At 38.6% G+C, this 24,906-nt stretch overlaps 1 protein-coding gene across 1 annotated transcript in view; it reads right to left on the minus strand.

Annotated features, from left to right (window-relative positions):
* ARID1B (AT-rich interaction domain 1B) overlaps nucleotides 1-16,873 on the minus strand; it is a 449,938-nt gene extending 433,065 nt beyond the window's left edge. Inside the window, exon 1 of the mRNA XM_070932635.1 lies at nucleotides 15,101-16,873. Coding sequence (XP_070788736.1) covers nucleotides 15,101-16,873 — 1,773 coding nt within the window. The remainder of the gene's footprint in view (nucleotides 1-15,100) is intronic.
* Between the last annotated feature and the right edge of the window lie 8,033 nt (nucleotides 16,874-24,906).

Genomic DNA, 24,906 nt, shown 5'->3' on the forward strand with positions numbered 1-24,906 from the left:
CGGAGGGCCTCCGAGGGAGTGGGGAAGGCTGTTTTTGCCCTCCCCAATTGCATAGAGGGGATCTGGAGCCAGGTGAGAAAGAAAAATGGGCCTACCTGGCCATCGCGTGTCAGGATCAGGGGGGAGGGGGTTTGCATGTGCATGTGCATGTGCAGGGCGGGGTGCATAGAATTATGGGCGTGGGCATGCACATGCGCAAACCTCCCCCGCCCCGCCCCCCCTCCTGCCACGCAATAGCAAAAAGGTTAGTTATCACTGACTTATTCTATACCTGTGCATTTGGTTTTTCTTCCTAAATGTAGAATTTTACTTTTTCTCACCATTGAATTTCATTTTGTTAGATAAAGCCCAGTCTTTAAGTTTATCAAGATCATTCTATATCTTAAGCCTATCTTCTAGAGCAGTGGTTCTCAACCTGGGGGTCGCGACCCCTTTGGTGGTCGAACGGCCATTTCACAGGGGTCGCCAAAGCCCTCTCTCGCCCCCGCCAAGCCTTCACTCACCCTCACCCTCTGCCTCTGTTGGATCGCCGGTCCCCCGTCGCTTACCCCACCCACTCCCAATCTATTGCTGCCTCCGGAGTCCCAGCTGATGGCTAGAGGGAAACAAACCAGTGGTGGGATTCTGCTGGTTCTAGGTGGTTTGGCCGAACCGTTTGTTAAATTGCTGGCTTGCCCCGCCCCTTGCCAATAAATAGTGGGGGTGGGGCAGAGCGAGGGGTGGGCGAGCCAGTAATTTAACAAACGGTTCGGTGTTTTTTTGCAATTTATTGGCCTCGCAGCACACCGAACCGTTTGTTAAACTGCTGGCTCATCCGCCCTTTGCCTTGCCCCGCCTCCCACCCATGCAGCGTCAGCCTACCCTAGCCCAGGGCTGGGCAATTGTGGCTCTTTTACAACCTGTGGACTTCAACTCCTGCCTAGCCCATTCTGGGGAATTGTGGAGAATTCTGGGAGTTGTAGTCCACAAGTTTTAAAGCTGCCAAGGTGGGAGACATCTGCTGTTACACTGTAGAATCCTTTCAAGCATGAAGATGGCCAAGTAAGTATCCTCCTTGAGAGACAACAGTTGAATATCAGGAGGGCTGTTAGAGTGCAGGGCTATATTTGGAAATTTTTGCATTTTTGCAGGTGGTGCAATACGATCTGGTGTCTGCAATGGAGAGCAAAATCCGGCTTCTTCTCTCCGCTGTAAGTTCGGCATCAGGATTCCACCTTGATATATTTGCAGCACAAGGCAGCCCTCCTCTCCTGCCGCTTGGGACTCGGAGCGGTAAACAGCGTCCGGTTTGGGGATCAGCTGGATTTTGCTCTCCATTGCTCTCTCAGCCCCCTGTAAGCTCTTGTCTCTCGAGGAACACTCCCTGAAGTGGTGTGGGAAATTTTGGTTGGGCTTCTCGAGAGATGAGAGCTTGCAGGGGGCCGAGAGAGCAATGGAGAGCAAAATCCAGCTGCTCCCCGAACCAGACGCTGTTTACCGCTCCAAGTCGGCAGGAAATGAGGGCTGCCTTGTGCCGCAAATATACCAAGGCGGAATCCTGATGCTGCACTTACAGCAGAGAGAAGAAGCTGGATTTTGCTCTCCATTGCAGACACCAGATCGGCCCTCTGCAAGAGAATGAGAGAGAAAAAGTGGGGGAGAGTTGGGGAGAGAGAGGGAAAAAGAAAGGGGGGGAAGAGAGGAAGAGAATGAGAGAAAAAGGGGGAGAGAGCGAGCGAAAGAGTGGGGGAGAGAGAGAAGGGGGGAGAGAGAAAGAGAATGAGAGAAAGGAGGAGAGAGAAAGAGAGAGAAAGAGTGGGGGAGAGAGAGAAGGGGGAGAGAAAGAATGAGAGAGCGGGGGAGAGAGAGAAGGGGAAGAGAAAGAGAGAATGAGAGAGAGAGAGTGGGGGAAAGAGAGAAGGGGGAGAGAAAGAATGAGAGAATAGGGGAGAGAGAGAAGGGGGGAGAGAGAGAGAGAGAGAGTGGGGGAGAAGGGAGAAAGAGGGGGGAGAGAAAGAGAGAATGAGAGAGGGGGGAGAGAGAAAGAGGGGGGGGAGAGTGCCTGAAGGACCCTATCCCATCACTGGGAGTCCAGGTGCTTCAGCAAGTGGCGCACTGGATTCGTATTAGTGGTCTGCGAAATTTAAAATTATGAACTTGGTGGTCCCTGAGGTCCAAAAGGTTGGGGACCCCTGCTCTGGAGGATTTAAGTAGCTTAACTGTGCTTGTTTGTCAATACCAGAATTACAGAGTTGGAAGGGACCTTTGGAGGTTTCTAGTCCAGAGATCTCCAACCTTGGCAACTTTCTTTGCCTGGGCCTGATGCTTCCTGAGAGGCAGGGGGTCTCTCCGAATGGGTCCCCCCTCCCCAAAAGGCTGGCCCCAAAGCCCTAGCTTAGAGGTCTTCAAACTTGGCAGCTTTAAGACTTGTGGACTTCAACTCCCAGAATTCTGGGAGTTGAAGTCTGCCAGGCTTAAAGTTGCCAAGGTTGGAGATCTCTGGACTAGAAGATAAATGATGGCATAAATGATGACCGGTCGAAAGTGCGAGGACCTGTCAGAAATTACTTTTTTCAGCCCCCTGGATAGTCCCTATGTGCATAAGGACTACTCAGAGGGCTGAAAAAGTTATTTTTGACCGGTCCTCGCAATTTTGACCAGTCCTTGAACTTACGACTGTCCTCACATTTCACGTTTTGCGCCCTATCTTATCACCGTGGTGAAGAGAAGTAGTGGTGAAATGATTGACACGGTTGTTAAGAATGCCACAATGGGCATAAATGTGAAGATGGTCATAAGTGTGAGGACCGGTCAAAAGTGCGAGGACCTGTCAGAAATCACTTTTTTCAACCCTCTGGGTAGTCCTTTTGTGCACATGGACTACTCAGAGGGCTGAAAAAGTTATTTTTGACTAGTCCTCTCACTTTTGACCAGTCCTCGAATTTACGACTGTCCTCACATTTTACGTTTTTTGCCCTATCTTATCACCATGGTGAAGAGAAGCAGTTGTGAAATGAGTGACATGGTTGTTAAGAATGCTGCACGGGCATAAATATGAGGATGGTCATAAGTGTGAGGATCAGTCAAAAGTGTGAGGATATGTCAGAAATGACTTTTTTCAGCCCTCTGAGTAGTCCCTATACACATAGCCATGGCCACCCGGTCACATGACCAGCTAGTCACACCCACCCAGTCACATGACCTCCAAGCCACGCCCACAAAATAAGCCACGCCCACAGAAACTATAGTAAAAAAAATTTAGAACCCACCCCTGGTTGGGGGTCACCACAACATGAGGAAATGTATTAATGGGTCGCGGCATTAGGGAGGTTGAGAACCACTGTTCTAGAGTGTTGGCTATTCTTGTCAGCTTGGTGTCGTCTGCAAATTTGATGAGTTTCCTTTCTATCCCCTTGTCTGAATCATTGATGAGGATATTGAAGAGTACTAAAACAGAGCCTTGTGGTACCCCACTGCATACTTCCTTCCATATAGATACAATTCCATTAAGGACTACATATTGAGTGCTGTTGGTCAGCCAATTACAAATCCATCTGGTGATAATGCTGTCTAACCCACATTTTTCTATCTTAAAGTAAAAAAATACCCTTGTAAAAAAGTAAGAAACTAAAAGAAAAAGCAGAAATACAAAAGATCAAATTCTGATTGATAAAGGAGTTCTGGAGAAGTGCATAAACTGAAAAACCAATTTACATAGGAACTGGATTGACTATAAAAAGACATTTGATTCAATATCATAGTTGGATCATCAAATATTTGGAAATGAGAGGTCTCAGTAAAACCATTAGAATATTTATAGAAAAAAATAATATACCAGTAGAAGACAGAATGGTGGTTGGAAATTAAAAATATGGGCTTGTCAACATTAGGAGAGGCATCTTTTAGTGTGACACATTATCACCCTTATTATTTGTCATTTTCATGATCCCACTTTCAGTGATTTTGAAGAAAACATATCCTGGTTACCAAACAGCAAAAAATTCTAATACAACCTCACATTTGTTTTTTATGGCTGATCTGACACTTTATGGAAAATCAGAAATTGAAATCCATTCATTAAAAACGCTTAATTTTTTTAGCACAAATATAACAATGGAATTTGGCATATACAAATATGCTATAGTAGCAATAAAGTGGGATAAAATCATGAACAGTAATGAAATTGAAATACCAAATGACTAAACCATAGGATGCCATCAGGATAAGGTCTACAAGTATCTGGACGTTTTACAGTTGGATAACATCAAGCATGGACTAATTAAAAATGTGAATAATGAAGAATATATCCAAAGAGTAAGCAAATTACTAGAGACAAAATTGAACAGTGGAAATACCATCAAAGCCATCAATATCTGGCCCATACCTGTGATAAGACATACTGCTAGAATTATTAACCGGACTGAATTGAACATTTTGGACCAAAAAACAAGAAAGCAAGAAAAATAATGACTATTCACTATTCATTATAACATCACCATGGGGATACTGATAGATTACACCTGCCCTGGAGAAATGAAGGTTTACTTCAGGTCAAACAAATTGTTGAAAAAGAAAAACATGCATTGGCTGATTATGTATAGGACAACCAAAACAATTATTAATGCAATTTAAAAATTGGAACTTACTGAATGTACAGGAAACTAAAAGTGAATATTGAAATAACGCAATAAAAACATGAACAGAATGATGGCAAGGAAAAATATTACATGGTCAATTTCTACAAAAGGTCAAGGGAAAATTAGTTAAAGATAAAACCTGTCAATGGCTTAAAACTGGAACATTAAAACATTGAAAAGAAAGAAACTGGAGGCTTGATTTTCCCTGCTCAAGAACAAGATATTCAAACTAATACAATCAAGGCAGAAATGAAAAATTATTAAATGATTTAAAGTGCAGATTGTGCAAAGAAGCAGAAGAAAAATTATACTCAGCTTGTATGAGAAGACAGCACAAACTGACGATAAAGAACAATGTAACACAGTTGCCAAAATGATTCACTGGAACATCTGTAAAAATTATCTAGTACTAGTAATGAAAAATGGGTGGAAACATATAGTTGAAAAAATATTAAAAATGAATAGTTTAATAGGTGGGATTTTTCAATACAAACTGCTCAAGTCTTAGTTCATAATGCATCAGATATAACTCTGATTGAAAAAAATAAATTATTTACTACTGTGATAAATTGGGAGGGGGGATTTTGTGGACCATGGGTGAGATATAGTCATAATAACATTCCTTTCTCAGCAGTTCAAGGACAACCTGGGAGGTTAGAAATGGGAGGCATCTCCAGTTGGGATGGTGCTTTGATTGGACCATGTGATGGAATTGTAGATGTTGGGCAGGGACTTGAACTTTTCTTTGGGTGGGGAAACCTTGGAAGCTTTCAGATTCGGGTTTCCCCAGATGTGCCAATATGACATCTCTAATAAAATGTAGCTTTGAGGAAATCCAAGCCTCGGAGTTTTCTTTCATTGGGGGTGTTACTTGGAACCATGACAGTTGAAATACCAGGAGATAATAGAAAAGAAGACAAAGCATTGGAGAACATCACAAAGTATCAAGATCTGAAAATCAAAATCGAAAGATTATGGCATAAACCACTTGTGGTAGTCCCAGTGCTTATCAGTGCCCTGGTGCCATACCAACAAATCTTGGATAGCACTTAGAAAACGTGCGTATTGACGAAGTTTCCATCTGTCAATTGTAAAAGGCCACACTGCTTGGATCTGCATATATACTACATTGATACATTACAGCATCCTAGATTCTTGAAAGAATTTGATGCATCTGAAGGCCGATACCAGCAGCAGAAGAGAGCATCCCATCTTCATTGCCTTATCCTGCCTAAATCTGTCTGGAGGGTTGAGGAGCCTTTCAGAACAGATTTGAAAAGAATTTGAGGGAGGAAAGAAAAACTCCATCACCTGAGCAGAAACATTCACTATATTCATTCAATCTTTTATATACCTATTCATGAGTCTTAATCTGGCAAATGGGTAATACGATTGCAATCTAAATCTCAATTATCTGAAAATGATGCTAACATTTTAACTTTATTGGCAATTTAAAATGTGTGGGTGATAATATAAAACATAAAAGTTTACTCCAAAATATTTTTATATATTTGCATACTATATTAATGTTTTGTGTAGTCAGCCAAAAACTAAAAAGAAAAACCTCCTGTTTTTTAGCAACAGCTACATCTGATTAACAGGGAATTTCATTTACACCCAATCACACTGTACAAATTTAGGGTTGTTTTTTCCCCCTTTTGGAAAAGAGACTATTGGCTACAAACATTGCTGTTGGTTTGCCTTCATTATCCTTTCAAAATACATAAATGTGTACACTTTACAAAATTAATTCTTCGATATTGTCATTATAATCATATATTTTAATGAATCTACCCATTTAAAGGTTTTAATAGATTCAGCCAGCACTCAGTCAAAAAGAAGAAAAGCTAGTGTATGACCAAAAAGCAGAAAAACCCAGACCATTGTAACTGTACAGCTGAATAACCTTCAGCCAGAAACTATTATAGTTCTCCAAATCAACAAAACATCCCCTCAAACTTCTCTCTTTGCATGTCTTTTTCACAGCATCCAAATCAGCAGCTTATCTTTGTGGGCGAATTAGTCCTTCCTCTGCCAGGCAGGAGAGCGACTAGTCTCTGAATCCCGCCTGTGTGTTATCTGTATACGCATTCCATTTGAATCCAATTTCCTTGCATTACCTCTGCTCAGGTCAGGGATGAATGGCTGTCAAATTCCCCCAGGAATAAAAAGAAAACCTTTTCTTCCTGAGGCAGCAAGTTTCAATTCACAGAGCACATGGCTAATCTACATATGTGAAGGTCACGGCACTTCAGTCAAGGAGGTTAAGAATGGAACAGCTCACATAAGGGGCTGTCTTAAATATCTTGGCAAGGCGCCCAACAGCGAAGATTGTTGAAAAGCAATAGATAGCTTCTGGCAGCACTAAGGGTAAAAATATTTTGATCATGTGATGCCAAGCAAGCAAACCAACATGTTCCAAGTGAGAAACTTTTGCAGTCACTAATCGTGCCATATTTTGAATTCTCCACCAAACAGCCCTTCCCCCAGCCCTTTCTCACGCTGTGTAACAGAGCCCAGAGACACGTGGAGATACTGAAATCTTAGGGGAAACTTTTTATTTTCTAAGTTAAACGAAAACAGCAATAAAACCAGGAATATAAATAACAGTATTATAAACATCATAACAAATATCGCCTAACAAAACAAAGGGGTCATAATTTCTCCCAGGAAATCAAATACTTAACTTCATTTATTAGAGGAACTGCAAAATAAAATTAATTCTGTCCACTATAATAATTTTTCATTGGATGAACTCTGCTACAGTTCTCAGTTCTAATGCCAGACACATTTTATATTCATATAAATGACAATTTCACATACTAATTAATTTGTATAACTTGCTGCATCAATAAATATGAATAGTCACACTAAAGGTTTCTGCTCTAGACCTGGGCTGAAAAATATCTCTATCCTTGGTTGTCCAAGTGCTTATAAACTTGGCCCTGGTATGTAGGAATTTAAAAAAAAAATTACACTGCTCCATCTCCATTGCTCTACTTCAAGTTTTTTTATGCTGTTGAATAAATCAGAATGAAAATGGCAAATGGTTAGTTGACTGAATTTGCCTTGTTGGCTTCCCAATTTTTACTTCAATAAATAGATATGAAAGTGACTGCAACTGTTTGCCCCGCCCCTTTTTACAAGGTTATTTTAAGATTCTCTAGAAAAGATATTGTCATATTCAGTATAAAGACAAATACGTTTATTATGAAATCTTTTAACTTTTGTATGAAAAAATAAAACTAAATGTTTTAACATGCAAAAATGTAGCAGTTTTACTTGTGCAAGCAAGCTATGGAAGAACTTTAAGAGGGAAAATCTGTTCAGAGCAATCAGGAAAATTATGATAGTACAACCTGCTTTGCATTTTTTAATAAGACAAATATCTTTCTTAAGTTTGAAAAAGATGACTTCTGGCAGCACCTAGTTAAAATGCTTTCTTTCTCTCTTTTTTTGTTAGTATGTATGAACTGAGTTGTTTTAGAAAGACAAGCATCTTAAATTATTTGTCAATACTGAAATGCTGATACATTCATAGATTTCTATGAACAGAATGTAACAATATATTAATTTCTTTTATAAGCTATTACATGATGCGATTATTATTATCATGTACAATTAAAACTATTATTTGAGCATCTCATCACAATTGTACTGAAATCAAACAAAATGTATTGAGTAAAAAAGCAGAAAAGAGCCTTGATAGTACAAGGGTTTAGTGCACCCTGTTATTAACACAGCTGCCTGCAATTTCTGCTGGTTCGAATCTCTCCAAGGCTCAAGGTTGACTCAGCCTTCCATCCTTTCTAAGGTAGGTGAAATGAGGACCCAGTTTGTGGGGGCAATAAGCTGACTTTGTATAAAATATACAAAAGAATGAAGGCTATTGCTTAACGCATTGTAAGCCGCCCTGAGTCTCCGGAGAAGGGCGGCATATAAATCAAATTAAAAAAAAAAAAAAAAAAAGAAAACAAAACATGGGAAAAGTAGGAAATGATGAGATAGTTAAAAATCCTTAGTTGTTCTGTATTTACCTACTATAAATTGGAAAACAAAAGCTAAGCTAAATAAGTTCTACTAGTGGATTCAAGTATTTTTCCCACAATGTATTTATCTGATCAATAAAAGCCTGAATAGCCAGCTTCAATATTTCTATAATCAGCAAGTAAATGATGTAATGGTAAACTGTTTTAATAACAATTGAGATAGAGAAATATATAAAATACACACAGACACACACAAACATTGATCTGTGTTTTAATGGGAAGAGATACAGAACTAATAAAGCAGAAGTGCTGGACTTTTAAAATGAAGAAATGGGAGGACTATGTTCTTAAAATAAATAAAACTAGAAGAATAAAGATACTAAAAGTTGCTATTTCTTTTTTATGAGTAAAATGCTCGTTAGTTTCTCAAAGCTTAGATATTTATCACCATTACAAAAAGTATTGGTTATAAACAATTCTCTATTTTCTTACTAATGACAATGCTGAATAGAATTGAAACTGATATACAGTTAAAATATAAAAAGCATATCAGTTTATCAAAAAGTGTGATTACCTGTTGCTTATAAACTTTTCTGACTCTGTGTAGATGAAACTGACAAATTTGTATTCCAAACTGAAATTCAATTGAGTCCATTTCAAATACACTGAATTAAGTTCTTTAGAAAAATAAAAATCTTCAAACCCAATAAATGTGAAATCACTGGAAAACCCCAATCCTCTTATTGTTCTTTTTAATTGTTATTGACAATTAAGAAAAAAAATTCAATTGTTGTTTGGCAATTTACACACAATTTTGGCCAAAATAGCATTCTATCCCAGTCTCTATTTATAAGAGTATCAGGGGTACATCTATCATAATCTTCTAAGGTCACCATTTTTACTAACATAATCCAAGACAGAATCTGGAATAATTCTGTGAAATGCATTCAGTATGTCGCGAGATCTTGTTTTACATCAGTTTGCAATTGGTAACATCCTCAGCAGAGGTGACCCTTCAAGTGTAATATGAAAAAGCATAACATACCTTTGTTATTTCATATTTGAAATTATTCAGATATACAAAAATAAAAAACCTAGCTACACTGTTTATTTAGTTGGCTTATCAAATGAGCAATCAGGAAATCATAACAAGCTAGTAAAGGCAAAAAAAAAAAAAAAAAGATCTGCACTTAGAGGATGTCCTAGTCAATTACCTTAATAGGAACATTTGAAAAAAAAGAAAGAAATGCAACTGATGATGCAGGCTCTGATCCCTGAAAACTCGTGGGTAACAGATTTTTTTAGTCTTTAAAATGCCGAAGTCTCTCTATTAAGTTTTACATTTGAAGAGAATTTCACTGATTTTGAAGACTATTGAAACCGTCTGTGTTAAGCTCCAAATTATCTGACTTGAGATGTTAATGCAGTGTCATGCTTTATGATGCTCTGCATGATACAACTCATGGAATATGCCATCCTAAGCTCTTTTGTCCTGGCAAATGAATGCTTCAGGAAAGTAGAAACTTTAGCACATTCATGATATTTTTTTTTTTTTGAACCAAGCATGTGTGTAATCCCAAAGGAATGGCTTGTGACAGCACTTCTAACTTCAAATCTTAATAAGGGAAGCAGAGCTTTGGATCAGGCTAGAATGTGCAAACAGCCTTTAACTATTAAAATGAAAGGAGAAATCAATTCCATGATTACCTTTCATGAGTTCATAAAAACATTACCCTTTTTCCCTCACATCTCTGTTAATAAATGACACAGATCATCAAGACTGAAAGTAAGCATTTGTTCATGAGAAAAACCAGTATATTAAGAATCACAGGACAGTAGACGGCAAATTTCAAAGCTGTATGGAAATGTGATGCCCTACTGGAACCTTAGCAAGCTTGAGGGCAATTATATGAATGACAATACACATAACATTGCTTTATAACTTGCAGTATGTGAACATTTCGGGTCAATCAGACTAGACTTAATATGCTGACTAAGCATAATTAATCTAAGAGTGAAAAATATGATGATGCTCATCTTATATGCTGCCTTTTCCCCAAACACACAAATATATGCTTTTTCATTTCCAGCAATTATGGAAGATACAGCAGTTTGAATAGTGATTTGGATTTATTTTCTTATAAGGTAATAGATTTATTTATCAGCATTCACTGAATTGAAAGAAATGCCTTTGCTTGAACTTCCTTTCTAAATCTGATTTTATATTTGCCTACTGGAATAATAAAAAGTTTGCATTTGGAACAAGGGGAAATAGATATGCATGCTGCTCCAACATCATGCTTATATGCACTAAATATTAGGGCAAATATTCATTTTAAAGTTACAAGTTAAGATTCTACTCATGTCAAATCATGATCAGCAGCAAACTGCAAATATCCTACTATTTTATACAACAATGCCAGGGGAGAGGCCTACCCTTTTAATGAAGAATTTATACATATTATGGGGCAGTTTGATCTACTGATTGATCTACTACAACTACATTTATATTTTATGTGTTAGGAAAACATAAGCTTGCTTCTTAGAGAGTACATGGTGGAAAAGTCTATAAAACTGACAATTTAGCTCAATAGTTATCTCAGGCAAAGTTGAATGTAAATTTCAATTGAGAACTCAATATTCCAGCATCCTTAATTTTTCAGAAATCAATAATATGCACCGATGTCCTCACTATTAATAGTGATAATTGTAACAAAGAAATTATTAATTATATTGCTCCATTACCACAGAATTCATAATTGAGAATTTTAATCAGAAACTAGTACTGAACATATAATGTAAAAGGCATTGTTTTCTCATATTAGTACTAATAATCTATAGCTATAGAACTGATATTCATCAGTGTCCAGATTGTGATCCTGCAGTTTCACACTACACTCAAAACAATGAATTACAGCTAATTTGAAAAAAAGAGAGAGAAGGGAGATTTGTTTATGGATAACTTATTCCTATAACAAGGGCTGTGGTTTTTTTAAAAAAAACAATCAACTACCTGATGTTTTTCTAATTAATTATTATCTAGTGAAGTAGAGAGTTGAAAAAGAAAGAAAAAGATGAGTAACAACCATTATGCTTTATATAATCTATTAATCTATAACATATGTAATAACCTAACCTATGACATCTGAAATGTGAAGTATTTCTTAAAGTAACTTCTTAATCTTTAGCCTGTATAATCACAAAACTAGTAAATAATCAAATTAAATCTGAGACTCTTATGTACTTTTGTCCTAATTGTACTACTTTTGATCTTATTTGTAACTATGGATGCTGCAAAGATGGAGCTTGAATAGTTTCTCTAGGTTTCATGAGATTTTCATTTTATTGTTATATTTGGTAATCTTTTTACATTTGGGAAGGGCTATGACTAAAATAATTTAAATTGTTTTCTTAAACAAATGAAATGGGAGTATTTTGCTCAGAACAGAATTCAACTCCTACATATTGAAAACAAAGATACCTATAAGCAATAATGCCATCAAGCATCCAGAGAGTGCTCTGATTTCTATTTTCTTTATTTTACGGAGAATATTAAAATGGTTACTGTATATCTGGACTGAGCATTACATTGTGCACATGTGTACAGGTATATATGTACATTTATTTGTACATGCATGGGCATTTATAAATAGATACATCTCACAGATATGTTCTGGTAACCATTTTATTCCACACATTTCAAACGTACAGGTTTTTTGCCCACAGGAATACAGGATAAGTATATAGCTATAATTTTAAGAATCTGATCCAGAGAAAATATCTTTAAAAAATAAATATATATTTTGATAACTTTTTGCTTTTTAAAATAGAAATGCCATTTTGAAGTCTATTACTAAATGATTTCAATTGTAATAGAAAAGTAACAAAAACATTACTAATGAATATTCATTATGAACATTAGAACCTAATGCTCATGTGTTAAAAAAACTTGTCAGACTACATTTTATAAATTGCATCCACGATATGACGATGGTGAACAAGTATTTGCCCCCACAAGCAGGATATGCACCAGTTAAGTGTAAAATCTATTTCCAAGGGTCATGATAAGGTCATTATGATTCTGATCTCTTTTTTAACTAAAATTGAAAACTCACAATTTTCCCATGAAGATATCATATAAAAGCTAGTTTATGTTTTCAACATATTAAAATTACATGCTAGAAAAATGCCTTGTTTATAGCACAGAAAATAAAACAAATATTTTAAATTGAACTGGGATTATATATACACACATTTTGCTAATGTTTTTATTAATCTTAGAAAATTAGAAGGAAAAAAAGACTCTTTAAATTTTTACTTCCTCATAAAGGAGGGGAAAAAGAAGATAATAAAATATTAAAGCAATAACATATAGACAATAAGACAAATATGTTTTCAGTCTACCCAAGATTTTATTATTATTATTATTATTATTATTATTATTATTATTATTATTATTATTATTATTTTTTCTGATTAGCCCATCACTCACTTCTGCAGTCGGTTTTCTTTCAGAACACATCATTTAAATTTTATTTTAAAACTGAGCCATTTGGTATCTCCAAATAGTATATATGAAAATCTATTTTTCGTATTCCTGTCCCTTAAAACAGATTCAAAGATTTAGCATTCATAATAACATGGTCTTAGTAAGGAAAAAAGTCCCTAGTAATACTAAAATATCACTCTTTTTTAAAAAGTGTTTATTTTATTGCAAATTAAAACATAGGTTTCCATTTTATCTTTTAAATCAAAGAATGAAATGAAGCACAGTAATTTCTGTTTCTAGTCAATAAAGTACAAATACAAAACAGTTTTTAAATATATATATACAATTTTCTGAATGTTAATGTAATTTAGAAGCAAATAAAAACCACAGACATTAAGCAATATTAATAAAAGTTATCTAATAGCTACATATCTAAGGGCGTGAGCGATACAATAGTAACCAATGTACGAATAAAATTAACATCACCCAAAAATATATATCTAATGCTAAGGTAATATGAAATTCTATAAAAGATCAATACTCAGCAAGAATTCAGTCACGAATACAGATCTAATAAATGCGGCACAGCACAGAAAAAAAATCACATATAATTGGCTACAATTCTATTTGTTATCAGTCCCAATGATTTAAAACTTAAAATATTTATTCATGCTATCAGAACGAAGGAAATTTTCCAAAACCATTAACAAAAAAACAAGCTAAACAAAAATGCAAAACAAAATGAAGAAGGGAATTAATCCCCCTTTCTAAAAAAAACTGTTTATCATTGCTAATGTTTAATATAATAGCTAGTGGTGTGCTAAATCCCACTTAACCTCAGCTATCTATCGATGACTGACAATTATTTCAGCTTCTTCTAAGAACATGTAACCTTGCATCTGTGAGCAAAAGTGCTCAGTTATTATTTGTGGCAAGAATTTTTGTGACTGTACTGCTCAGCAATTCTATTTACATCAGCAATGCTAAATGCCCAATGGAGAAAGGGGAGCCAATCAGATGGCAGATTAGATGTCAACTCAGAGGCAGCTGTCTGGAGACTATTACAGCCAGTTTACCTCCACAATTCAAATTCCAAACCTCGCAAAGGAGATCAAGTCACTCTTTAGGCTCAGACAGCAGAATAAGAAACATCAAGGGCGCGGAGTTATTTCCTACCGTTTTTAAGGTGCTAAATAGGAAACTTAAACAAGCATTGTTCAATCACCATCTGATACCTATTAATTTGGCAACCTACAAGATACATGTAATCAGAAAAGATGTATTAGTCGCCAGAAACCCTGACTGTTGATCTCTTACAGCACTCAGGCCTTTTCTAGTTAAGAAAAAGGACCCTTTTCACAACGGATTTTTAATTATTTTCCTCTATATGCTTTCAAACTGAATGTATAGAGATTGGAAAGGCAGGAGAAACATGCAAAAAGAAAAGGTCATCCAAAGAACAATGTGAGCCTCGAAAATTATCAGTGGTAGGGCACGTATACAAGCTACTTAACCTGTTTCTGCTGGTTTTCGGAATACAACTGCATCCAAGCAAAGCAATGTGTTAATAACTTTAAAGGTCTTTTTCTGAAATAATCAGGACAGGATAAGAAAGACAGCATGTTAACTAGCACAGCCAATAAAATGACACTGGTCCCTCCCTTTCCCACTCCAAAGTGGTTCTCCTCCGGGCCTTGTGTGTTCAGATTTCTAATAAGTCTAGAGTAGGAGCACTGGGTGGGGTAGAGTGGGTCTCTTGTATTGTTCAGCCGTCTCATAAAAATGGTCTTATTTTTTCCGAAGAAAAAGTCATTTCCCCCTGTGATGCCTCTCTAACCTAATCAGAGTCAGACATTGTGCATTATCCAATCCTGTTAGGGAGGCAGCAAGCAGTGGAGATGGAGTAGTAGGGGAAAAGTAAAGCAGAAAGTAAAGGTTGCATCGGACACATTAACACACGAAGTTAAACCACACAACGGTTTGCTCTTTGAGGTTCTTATGGTTACCTGGTTCCTGCTGAGGGTCTGTCCAGTGCTTCCAGGGCTCATAGCAGGGTGATTTCTTTGTTGTGCAGCTGCCCAGGCTGGGTTTGCAGCTCCATACTGGGAGCCCATGTCCTTGCCCATGACTGCCTGCTGACTTCCTGGGGCGGCTGCGGCGGCTGCTCCCTGAGCCGGCTGCTGCGATGGGGCACCGCTGGGGCTGCTATAATCAGGGTAGCCCGTGCCATAGCTCCTCATCATGGGGCTGGGGGAAGTCAGCAGCTGGTTCAAGGTTGGGGTGGCTCCAGACGGGTGTTGGTTTTGCCCGGAGAATCTTTGGAAACCCGCAGCCCCGGATGCCTTTCCCAAGCTCCCGGCGCCGCCAGGGCCCAGCATCATGCCCTGCTGGTGCTGCCTGGGGGAACTCAGCACCCCGAAAGCAGAGGACGAGCCCCCATAGCCGCCGCCGCCTCCTCCTCCTGCAGCCGCCGCTGCCGCCGCCGCCGCCGCCACGGCTCCTGCTCCTGTGTTAGTGCCGCCGCCAGGCCGGCCGTAAGCGCTCGAGTAGTGGTTGTACTGGCTGTTGGCGTAGCCTTCGTGCGAGTTGGGCAGGGGGTCCATGATGTTGGGGGCCGCCGCGGGGTGCATTAGCCCCATCCCGGGGCTTTGTTGTCCGCCATGTTGATCAAAGCAAGGCCCGGCCCGGCTCGCTGAGGAGGCGCCTCCGCCGCCGCTGCTGCTGCCGCTGCCAGCGTTGCCGTAATAGCTATTAAACTCCGAGACACCCACCGCTGAGGGGCCGCCGCCGCCGCCGCCGCCGCCGCCGCCGTCTCCTCCTCCAGTGCCGCCGCCGCCGCCGCTGCTGCCGCCCGCTCCCTGAGGTGGTGGCGGTGGTGGTAGCGGTGGAGGCGGCGGCGGCTGCTGCCCGCCCAAAGGTCCCAAACTAGGGTGGTCGTAGCGACTGTTGAGGTGCTGCTCGCCCATTTTGTCCGGCGGCGGCGTCGCCTCTTCCTCGTCCCCGCCTTGATTCAGCAGGGGCTGAGGCTGCGGCTGGCTCTGGGGCTCGGCCTGTCCCCCCAAGCCACGGTCTTTTCCTCCATGTTGCTGCTGCTGCTGCTGCTGTTCCATGTCTGCGCTGCTGGGCTGAGCAGCGCCGCCGCCGTTGTTGTTGCTGCTGCTGCTGCTGCCGCCGCCGCCGCCGCCGTTGTTGTTATTCTGCATCGGATGGTGCTGAGGCGGCGGCTGTGGCTGGAATTGATTTAGCTGTTGGTGTTGAACTGCATGGTGGTGGTGGTGGTGGTGGTGAACGTGGGGGTGCTGGGCACGGAGGTGAGCTGGGTGCTGGTGCTGGGCACGGGGGTGGTGTGAAGGTGCGGCGGCAGGGGGATCGCCTCCAACGCTTTGCAACTTATGATTGGGAAGCAGCCCTGTCTCCATAGGAAAAGAAGAGGAAGATAAGCCCGACGCGCTTCCAGGGTCTTTCAGAACCAGTTCCGAGGAAGAGCTGCGGCCGCTGCTGGTAGCGTTGTTAGGAGCCGCGGCGGCGGCGGCAGAAGTTGCATTACTGGCCATGTTCACTTCATTATCTTGGTGGAGAAGATGGTGATCTACATTATTCAATCTGCTGCTGCTCGTCCCATCTACGACCCCCAGGAGGGAGCCAGATCCAGCAGTTCCGAGGGTGCCAGCCACGGGAACCCCAGAGTTAAGATCCTGGCTTAAGTTACCCGTCAAACTCTGGGTTTTGACCTTGCTCTTGCTCGCACTCATCGGAGCCGCTGCTACTTGCGCGGCCATGATCGAGGAGACTCAATTATCTCCCTCCCCCTTTCCTTTCACCACCACCACCACCACCCCTAGAAAAACGGGCAAAATAAATAAGGGTGTGGAATTGACAGGAGAAAGAAAACTCAAAACTGGCCCTAAAGGACAGGAAAACAGATTTATTTGATGAAAAAGCCAGTATGGTTATTGCAGGCGCGCGTGCGCGCGCGCTTTCACACGCAGACAGCACGGGCTTTTTTTTTTTTTTTTGGAAAAATGACAGAAAAGTCCCCTCCCAAAGTCCTTGATGGAGATTAGAAATTGAAGAATGCCTTACGGTCCATGCCTGTTCCTGCTGTGTGATTTCATAGTGAAAGTTGTTGTTGTTTTGTTTTTGTTTTTTAGTCTAAATGAAAGTTTTTTTTTCTTTTCCTCCCTAGCCCGGATATGGGTAAATACACGTCTGGCTGAGCCTATCAGGCCCAGCAAGGCTGGGGAGAGAGGGAGAGGCGAGGAGAACGAGTTCTAACAATTATTATCCACTTCTCTCTGATTATCCTGGTACACGTGGAAAACGCGGACTGGATTTATCTTCCGTCTCCTGCTGCAGCTCTTATGGCAAAGAGGATCCTCTGGAAAAGAGAGGGGGGCAATTCGCAGCTGCTTTTCGGCAGCTTCCATCCAGGACCAGGAAAGCTGACACAGAGCATTGTAAAACCAGGGACGGAGGCTGCCTCTCCCTGTTTTCTGTTATTCAAAGATAGGTGAAAAGAGGGGGGGAAATGCCTTCAAGTTCAAATAATAACAAAAGAGCCTCTTGGAATAAGGGGTTGGGTTTTCTAAAATATACCATCTTGCTATTGCTTCTGAGGTAACCAAGGTTATTTAGAGGAGTAAGAAAGAAGAAGAAGAAGGAAGAAAAGAAAAAAAGAAGGAAGGAAAAGAAAGAATGAAAGAAGAAGGAAGGAAGGAAGGAAGGGACTCCATGTTGTGAATAAGAAAAAGAATCAATTAGTTTTGCCATTAAAACTATCTAGGGGGGTATTTATTGACTTACTTTATTTAATTTAATGCCACCCAACTTTCAAAAGTTTTTAGCAACTACCACACAACCAAACAGCCATAAATTATTCCACATCTATCATCATTTATCACACAAGGTGCACAAAACTTGAGTAAAAAATTAGGCACATGAATAAATTCTCAAACTCACAGAACACCAGGCTCTATAGACAGGTACAGTCCAAGCACCATATGTGATAAGACATGCATGTAAGTCTACTCAGCTCAAGATAAGCCGTTAATATATGCATAAAGGGATCTTCATTCAAAGGACTGATCCAACCTACTTTTGCATAATGGGTTTCTTTGCTGGATTAGAGAGAAATATCTGGGTCAGTAAGACAAATGTCTGCATTTGCTATTATATGGAAAGATAAAAACATGATATAAAGATGTCTTCTTTACTTTCTACGTTTAAAATCGGAATTTGTTCAAATGCTATCACATTTTTCAGGGCTGATTATATCATTATTACAAACTATTAGGGTACATCTTTTACAGAGTAAATTTATTTCATGGCTCCTGCATTTGTTTATTCAGTAAAATTTTCAGTATAGCACATGTAACTTCCAATTAATAAATTCATAATTGTTTCTAAGGCTGCTACTCTTATCTCCATTTACCTGGGAATGAGCTACAATAAATGGACAGGGACTTATTTCTAAGTATGGAAATGTTCTGCTGACTACAATCGTCATACAATAATTTTTATAATATATCATTCTAAAGCCATTAGACATACTTTTGAGGAATGTATTGCACAATATTTCTCTAACAAGTATTAGGTTAACCTGCCAAGTGCATGGGGGTTCCATTTGGGCAGCGGGCAGCCCACCGGTCAACCGCATCTTTTTTGGGTGGTCTTATCCTTTGGCATGAATGGAAATGGTATACTGTAAAAGCAGTAACTGGTGAGTTGCACAATGTATAAAGCAAAGCTATCAAGTATCATTGGTATTGACCTGCTTAAAATGAACTTTAATCCATTAATTAATTGATAGATTGATTTAAAAGCAACTCAGGCAGCTGCTCAACTAAAATTGGCTGACATCCCTTGAAAATATGTTAATCTAGATCTTTCACCCTTTCAAGTACAAAAGGATGCTAGAATGGCCACTTAAATTATCAACATGGTCTAATTATTCTAAATTGGATGCAAAGATTGCTGCTTCTGCAGATGATGCTATGTTTCCAGATACAAATAGTTGCATATGAAGTGTGTATTTATAATACTTTTACTTTGTTGCATGCAACCCATATCAGTTTGTTTAACACATTGGTAACATATAAATATTTATTTTATCGCAAAACAATTTCTTTTTTCAATTCCCAATATTAGTTTGTTCTGTCAATAACACTGTTGCCAAGAAATAATACATTGTATATCTTTTTGCTGATTATATCATTTTCAGCAGCATGTGTGACCAGCAGTCTGTGGCAGCAACATTTCTGAAATTGCTACTGTGTCCAGCTGTCTGAAAATCCTAATAATCATTTGCATTAATGATGCTCTTAATACAATTATTATATACAGGGCTGTTTTCAACATGTTCTATTAATTTGTATGCACAGCAAGGATTTCCTGAAGAGAGTAAAATATTTCCAGCACTATCGTTATGTCCCTTAACAATGGAATTACATTTGGTGTATGTAAAACACCTTTGATGATCGAAAGAATGATTACTTCTCATTTTGTTAAATTATTAGGTATAGAAATGACTTGCATTTATATAATAGCATATTGCCACTATTAGCATTAACAAATTAAGGGCTATTTTAATGTAATTAATATGCACTGTACAGCGATATCTACTAAGACTCCATTTCTAATCCACCAATTAAACCAATGAAAGGTACAATGTTATCTCAAAAATAAACAGCAAATCTTGGTTTTAAGTTTATAGTTTAAAATATATAGTTATCTATTAACTTAAAAACATGAAATCATTACATTGGAAGGAACCCTTTAGACAGGCAAATCCAACTTTTTCAGTGAGGAAATCCATGTTAATTTCTGGGTTTTCCTTTGTTTAAACACATCTAGTGAAGAAAAGTCCACCACCTATCTGGAGGTGTTTCACTGTTGAATTGCTGTTATTAGGTAGATTTTTCCCCCCTGACATTCAGTTGGAATTGCCTCTCTATAATTTAATATTTTCCCCATATTGTGCTCTCTGGAGTAAGTGAAAACAGATCTTGACTTTTTTTCTACATGACATCCTTTCAAATATGTGAAGAGTGCTTTAATATTCTCCCTTAGTCATTTTATCTCAAGGTAAAACAAACCCATGTCCTTTAATCTCTCCTCATAGGACTTAGTTTCTATAATAGCTGACTATTGGGGGTGAGATTCTGGCCCCCACAGAGAGGGCTCGCAACTTGGGTGTTCTCCTGGATGCACAGCTGTCTTTGGAAGATCATATGACGGCCGTGGCCAGGGGAGCTTTCTATCGGGTTCGCCTGATGCACCAGTTGCATCCCTTTCTGGACCGGGATGCCTTGCGCACAGTCACTCATGCCCTCGTGACGTCCCGTCTGGACTACTGCAATGCTCTCTACATGGGGCTCCCCTTGAAGAGCACTTGGAGGCTCCAACAGATCCAGAATGCGGCTGTGTGGGTGGTTATGGGTGCGACTTGGCGCACCCACATAACACCCCTCCTGCGCGAGCTGCACTGGCTCCCGGCGGTCTTCCGGGTGCGATTCAAGGTGTTGGTTACCACCTTTAAAGCGTTCCATGGCTTAGGACTGGGATATCTACGAGACCGCCTTCTGCCATCAACAACCTCCCACCGGCCAATACGTTCCCACAGAGAGGGACTCCTCAGGATGCCGTCGGCCAAACAATGCCGACTGGTGACACCCAGGGGGAGAGCCTTCTCTGTGGGGGCACCAGCCCTCTGGAATGAGTTCCCCCTAGAGCTCCGACTTAGCCCCGACCTGTGTACTTTTTGCCGCACACTTAAGACCCTCCTATTCCAGCAAGCCGGACTGGCCTAATACGATTTTTTATTATGGGTGTATGTATGTTTTAACTTGTGGGCCAATTTTATATATTGATTTTAATTGGTTTTAAATTTTATAAATCTATGTATTTTAATACAGCTGTACACCGCCCTGAGTCCTTTGGGAGAAGGGCGGTATAGAAATCGAATAAACTCTTAAACTTTTATTAATTTTCACTGCTCTTCAAACCTGTTCCAATTGCTCTAGATCTTTTTTATGAAGTGTGGTGCTTAGAAATGGACACAGTACCTGAACCAGGGTGTGACCAAAGCAAAATGAAGTGGAATTATTACTTCCTGTGATTTGAAAATTGTATTTCCATTGATGCAACCTAAAACTGAATTTGCTTTCTTTGTAGCCAAATCCCACTACTAGCTGATCTTCAGGTTCCAGTTAACAACTATTACAAGTTCTTTTGTCCAAGGATTATTATTAACCCGGGTATCCCTATCATGTGCACTTGATTTCCCCTCCCCCTAAGTGAAGAACTTTGTATTTGTTTCCATTAAATTTCATTCTTTTACCAAATCTTTTGAATTTTATTTCAGTAGTCTAGGCTATTAGCCATTCCATCTCATTTTGGGGTCATGTGGAGATTTGATATGCATTCTCACTGCCTCTTCACCCAAATCATTAATGAAAATATTGAAGAATGCAATAAGCCCCAGGATTGATTTATGTGGTACACCATTGATAGTTGTCTCCAGCTAGATAAGGAATCATTATTAACATTCTTGGATTACAATTTGAGTCAATTTTAGGTCTACATAATTCCCATGTCATTCAGCCCATATTTACTAGATTGTTAATTTATATATAACAGGATATTTTGTGAGATGCTTTACTGAAGTCAAGATACGCTTATAGCATTTGCACAACCAGCAACCAAGTTCCCCCAATCAAAAAGAGGTACTATTAAAAGTAATTGTATTGTACTATTTAAAAAAATAATTCTACCACAATACCACAGGTGAGCTAATTGTGTTCATGACACCTCCCCCACCATTCACGCCATAGAATATGAACTTTGATTACAACCTCTGCAATATTAATTACAACTATGAAAGCAATCATTTGTTATTACATGCAAACTTGCCCCACTTCAGAATGGATAGGGATAGAAATAAGATTGTACTATAAGAATAGCTTAAGTAGATTTAATTGGATGTATAACAGAATTCTCTTTGATTTTTTTTAGTGAGACTTTACTGGTGGCTCAATTATGCTAAATTGTGTCTTTTGTTTTCAGCTGTCTCTAAATTCTTCAGGTACAGTATAATCATTCTTATATTTCAGTCACATTTTTCTATACCACAAAAGTCAAAGTTGTTACATGGTTAGAAGCTGATAGAGTGGGGAAAATTGGTAAGTAATTCTAGTAGGAAAATCAGGTGTATACCCAAGGGTCATTATATTCTGTAACAACAACAAATTGGAATTCTATGCAAACTCCTAGAAAGGGTATATATTTCAACTTTGTAGAAGAGAGAATAACGTAACTGTAACCTAAATTCATGCCAAGCAATCCATCAGCTCTTGCCAAAAGAATACTACATCTTAGTTATTGAGCCTTTTTGACATTTTCTTCTAGATTTTCTTCTTTTCTGTATTCAAACTCTAATTATACATGTTAAACTTCATGTGGTTATTATTTAATGTTTTCATATATAAATAGATACGTATATGCATATTCTAAAATACAGGGCAAACTCGCTTATTCATTTATTCTTTCATATATCCACACTTAAACTGATGTGCATGTGTAATTTAAGACTCCTGATAAGAAATATTGGCTCAAACTCACTGGGGCATTACAATGTTTCCTCACTTATTTTGCAGACAGGATTATAAAATGCAGGACACCAAGGACACATGATTTTAAAAGGCTGGTTTTCCAGGACATTGGAATGAAAAGTGTTATTGTGTTTTACTCCAAATATCTTTGTGCCCAAGCTAAGGATGGAACATTGTAGATCAGTTTCCAGCACAATTAAATTAACCTACCAGAAAAGATACCACATGTCAATTTCCCCCCTCCCCCAGTGGCAGGTACCACACCCTAAAACCATTAAATAGCATTGTAGTTTCTGAGTAACATACCAAACAAAATGAATACCCTTTTTCACACTGTATAAAACTATACCTGCATACATTTAATTTTTTTAGGATTGCCACATGTATTCCGTTTCTATCTGCCAGTTAATCTTTCAGTCCTTTATCCTTTTTGTTCTGGCTAGTTCTGTTATAGTATTCAGTAAATGTGTAAACATTCTTGCATTAATCTTATCTTTAATGTTTTCTCTGCAGCAACTTTTTTCAGAATAGTTTTTAACAGGTTTTACATTAAACAGGTTTTAATTAATTAGCCAGTGCAATTAATATATTTTTAATTGTGAGACTTTATAGGGATAATAGTTTTGTAGGAAAGCAGCCATCTTCATGGATTCAAACCTTAGTCCAGAAAAATAAACCATATTTGTAAAAATAAAAAAAAAAAGCAACCCTAAATGCATCTTTTTTTCCCCAAGACTATTTTTGCAAGGGTGACTTTTCATCATACTCCAGGCAAATAATGCCTGAATTGCAAGGGTTCTTTCATTCATGCATATTTTTAAAGAAATCTGACACACATTTTGGACAAAAAAACATCCGTACTTTCAAACTATCCTTTAAAAAAAAATCTTAAGCAATCTTTTCAGTCAGCAATATGGAAAAGCTCATATATTTAAGCATGGCTGAAGAACAACAGTTGATTAAGCAAATAAACTAGTTCTACCAGTTTCTGTTGCAATACAGTCATGTCATAAGCTGTATAGTGTTTCTATCTTGCCTGATTCAAAAAAGTGATAATAGTTAGAGGGATGTCTTTTCCTTCAAACACTGAATGACAGTTTTTTAAATAAAAAATGTCAGAAGTTTCTATATATAATGAACAATCATCTTCATTCATGTTTTTTTCAAATACCAGAAACAGTATGTGTAAATATGTATATCTTTAATTGGTTAAATGATGAATTTAACTGGCTGTAAAGAAGAGGCAATAATTGCTTCATTTTAGAAATGACTTACTCCTTAGTTTGATTTCAGGCCAAATCAGCTTTATAAAAGCAGTTCAGCTGCTCAGTTTTGGTACAGTACACAATCTCTGTTCATGACTGATTGGAAATTCATAAAAAGAACATACTTTGAGCCCAAACAGAACACAACGAGGTTGACCGGGCAAAGTAATTTTTAATTTTGTTACTGTTGTCTTATTAAATTGAGAATTTGTTTTCGTGTTTCACCAGGTGGCAGCATCTGGCTAACCTTGTCTAGGCTGAAAGAAGCTAAACAAGATTGAGCCTTGTTAATAGTTGGATGGGAGACCACAAAAGAATTTCAGAGCCATAGGTTATTTGAAAAATATAATGGAAAGTGGCATTGGTGAATCATTGCCAATAAAATTCAATGGATGTGTCCTTGAATTGCAATTGCAGTGCAATTAGATTTGCATGGAGGATGCTTTTCCTTACTTTATTTCAGCGCCATGAGTACTTCGTGAAATAATTTGATTCTGAGCATGACAAAATAATGTTTTTTTTCAGTAGGAACATGTACCACTTTCACCATTCAGCTGAAAATTTATTCAGTGACGTGCAAAACAGCCTGATTTATTTCAGACCACTTCAAAGTGCTCGTGTTATTCAATATGGGCTTCCCATTGACGTCGACTGCAAATAAAAAGAATACTTTTCTAATTACAGACAACTGAATAAAATTCAGAAGAAATAGTAGATTGTTCAAAGAAGGCTGAATCTACCAAAGTTCAAAGGTAAGTGTGCATGTATGCACAGACACGAATTCTTAGTTACTTTCTAATCTATTGATTGAATTGGATTGATTTTTTTTTAGATTTCCCTTCTGACATCAAGAAATCTGCTTATGATTGTAAAATATGACATTGTGGGTGGCATATTCCTTTTGGGTAATAAAAATAATAAATACCCTTTCTTTTTGAG

Source organism: Pituophis catenifer, unplaced genomic scaffold (genome assembly GCF_029215685.1).
Source record: "Pituophis catenifer annectens isolate HBS135680 unplaced genomic scaffold, rPitCat1.0.hap2 SCAF_1, whole genome shotgun sequence".
Taxonomy (NCBI): domain Eukaryota; kingdom Metazoa; phylum Chordata; class Lepidosauria; order Squamata; family Colubridae; genus Pituophis; species Pituophis catenifer.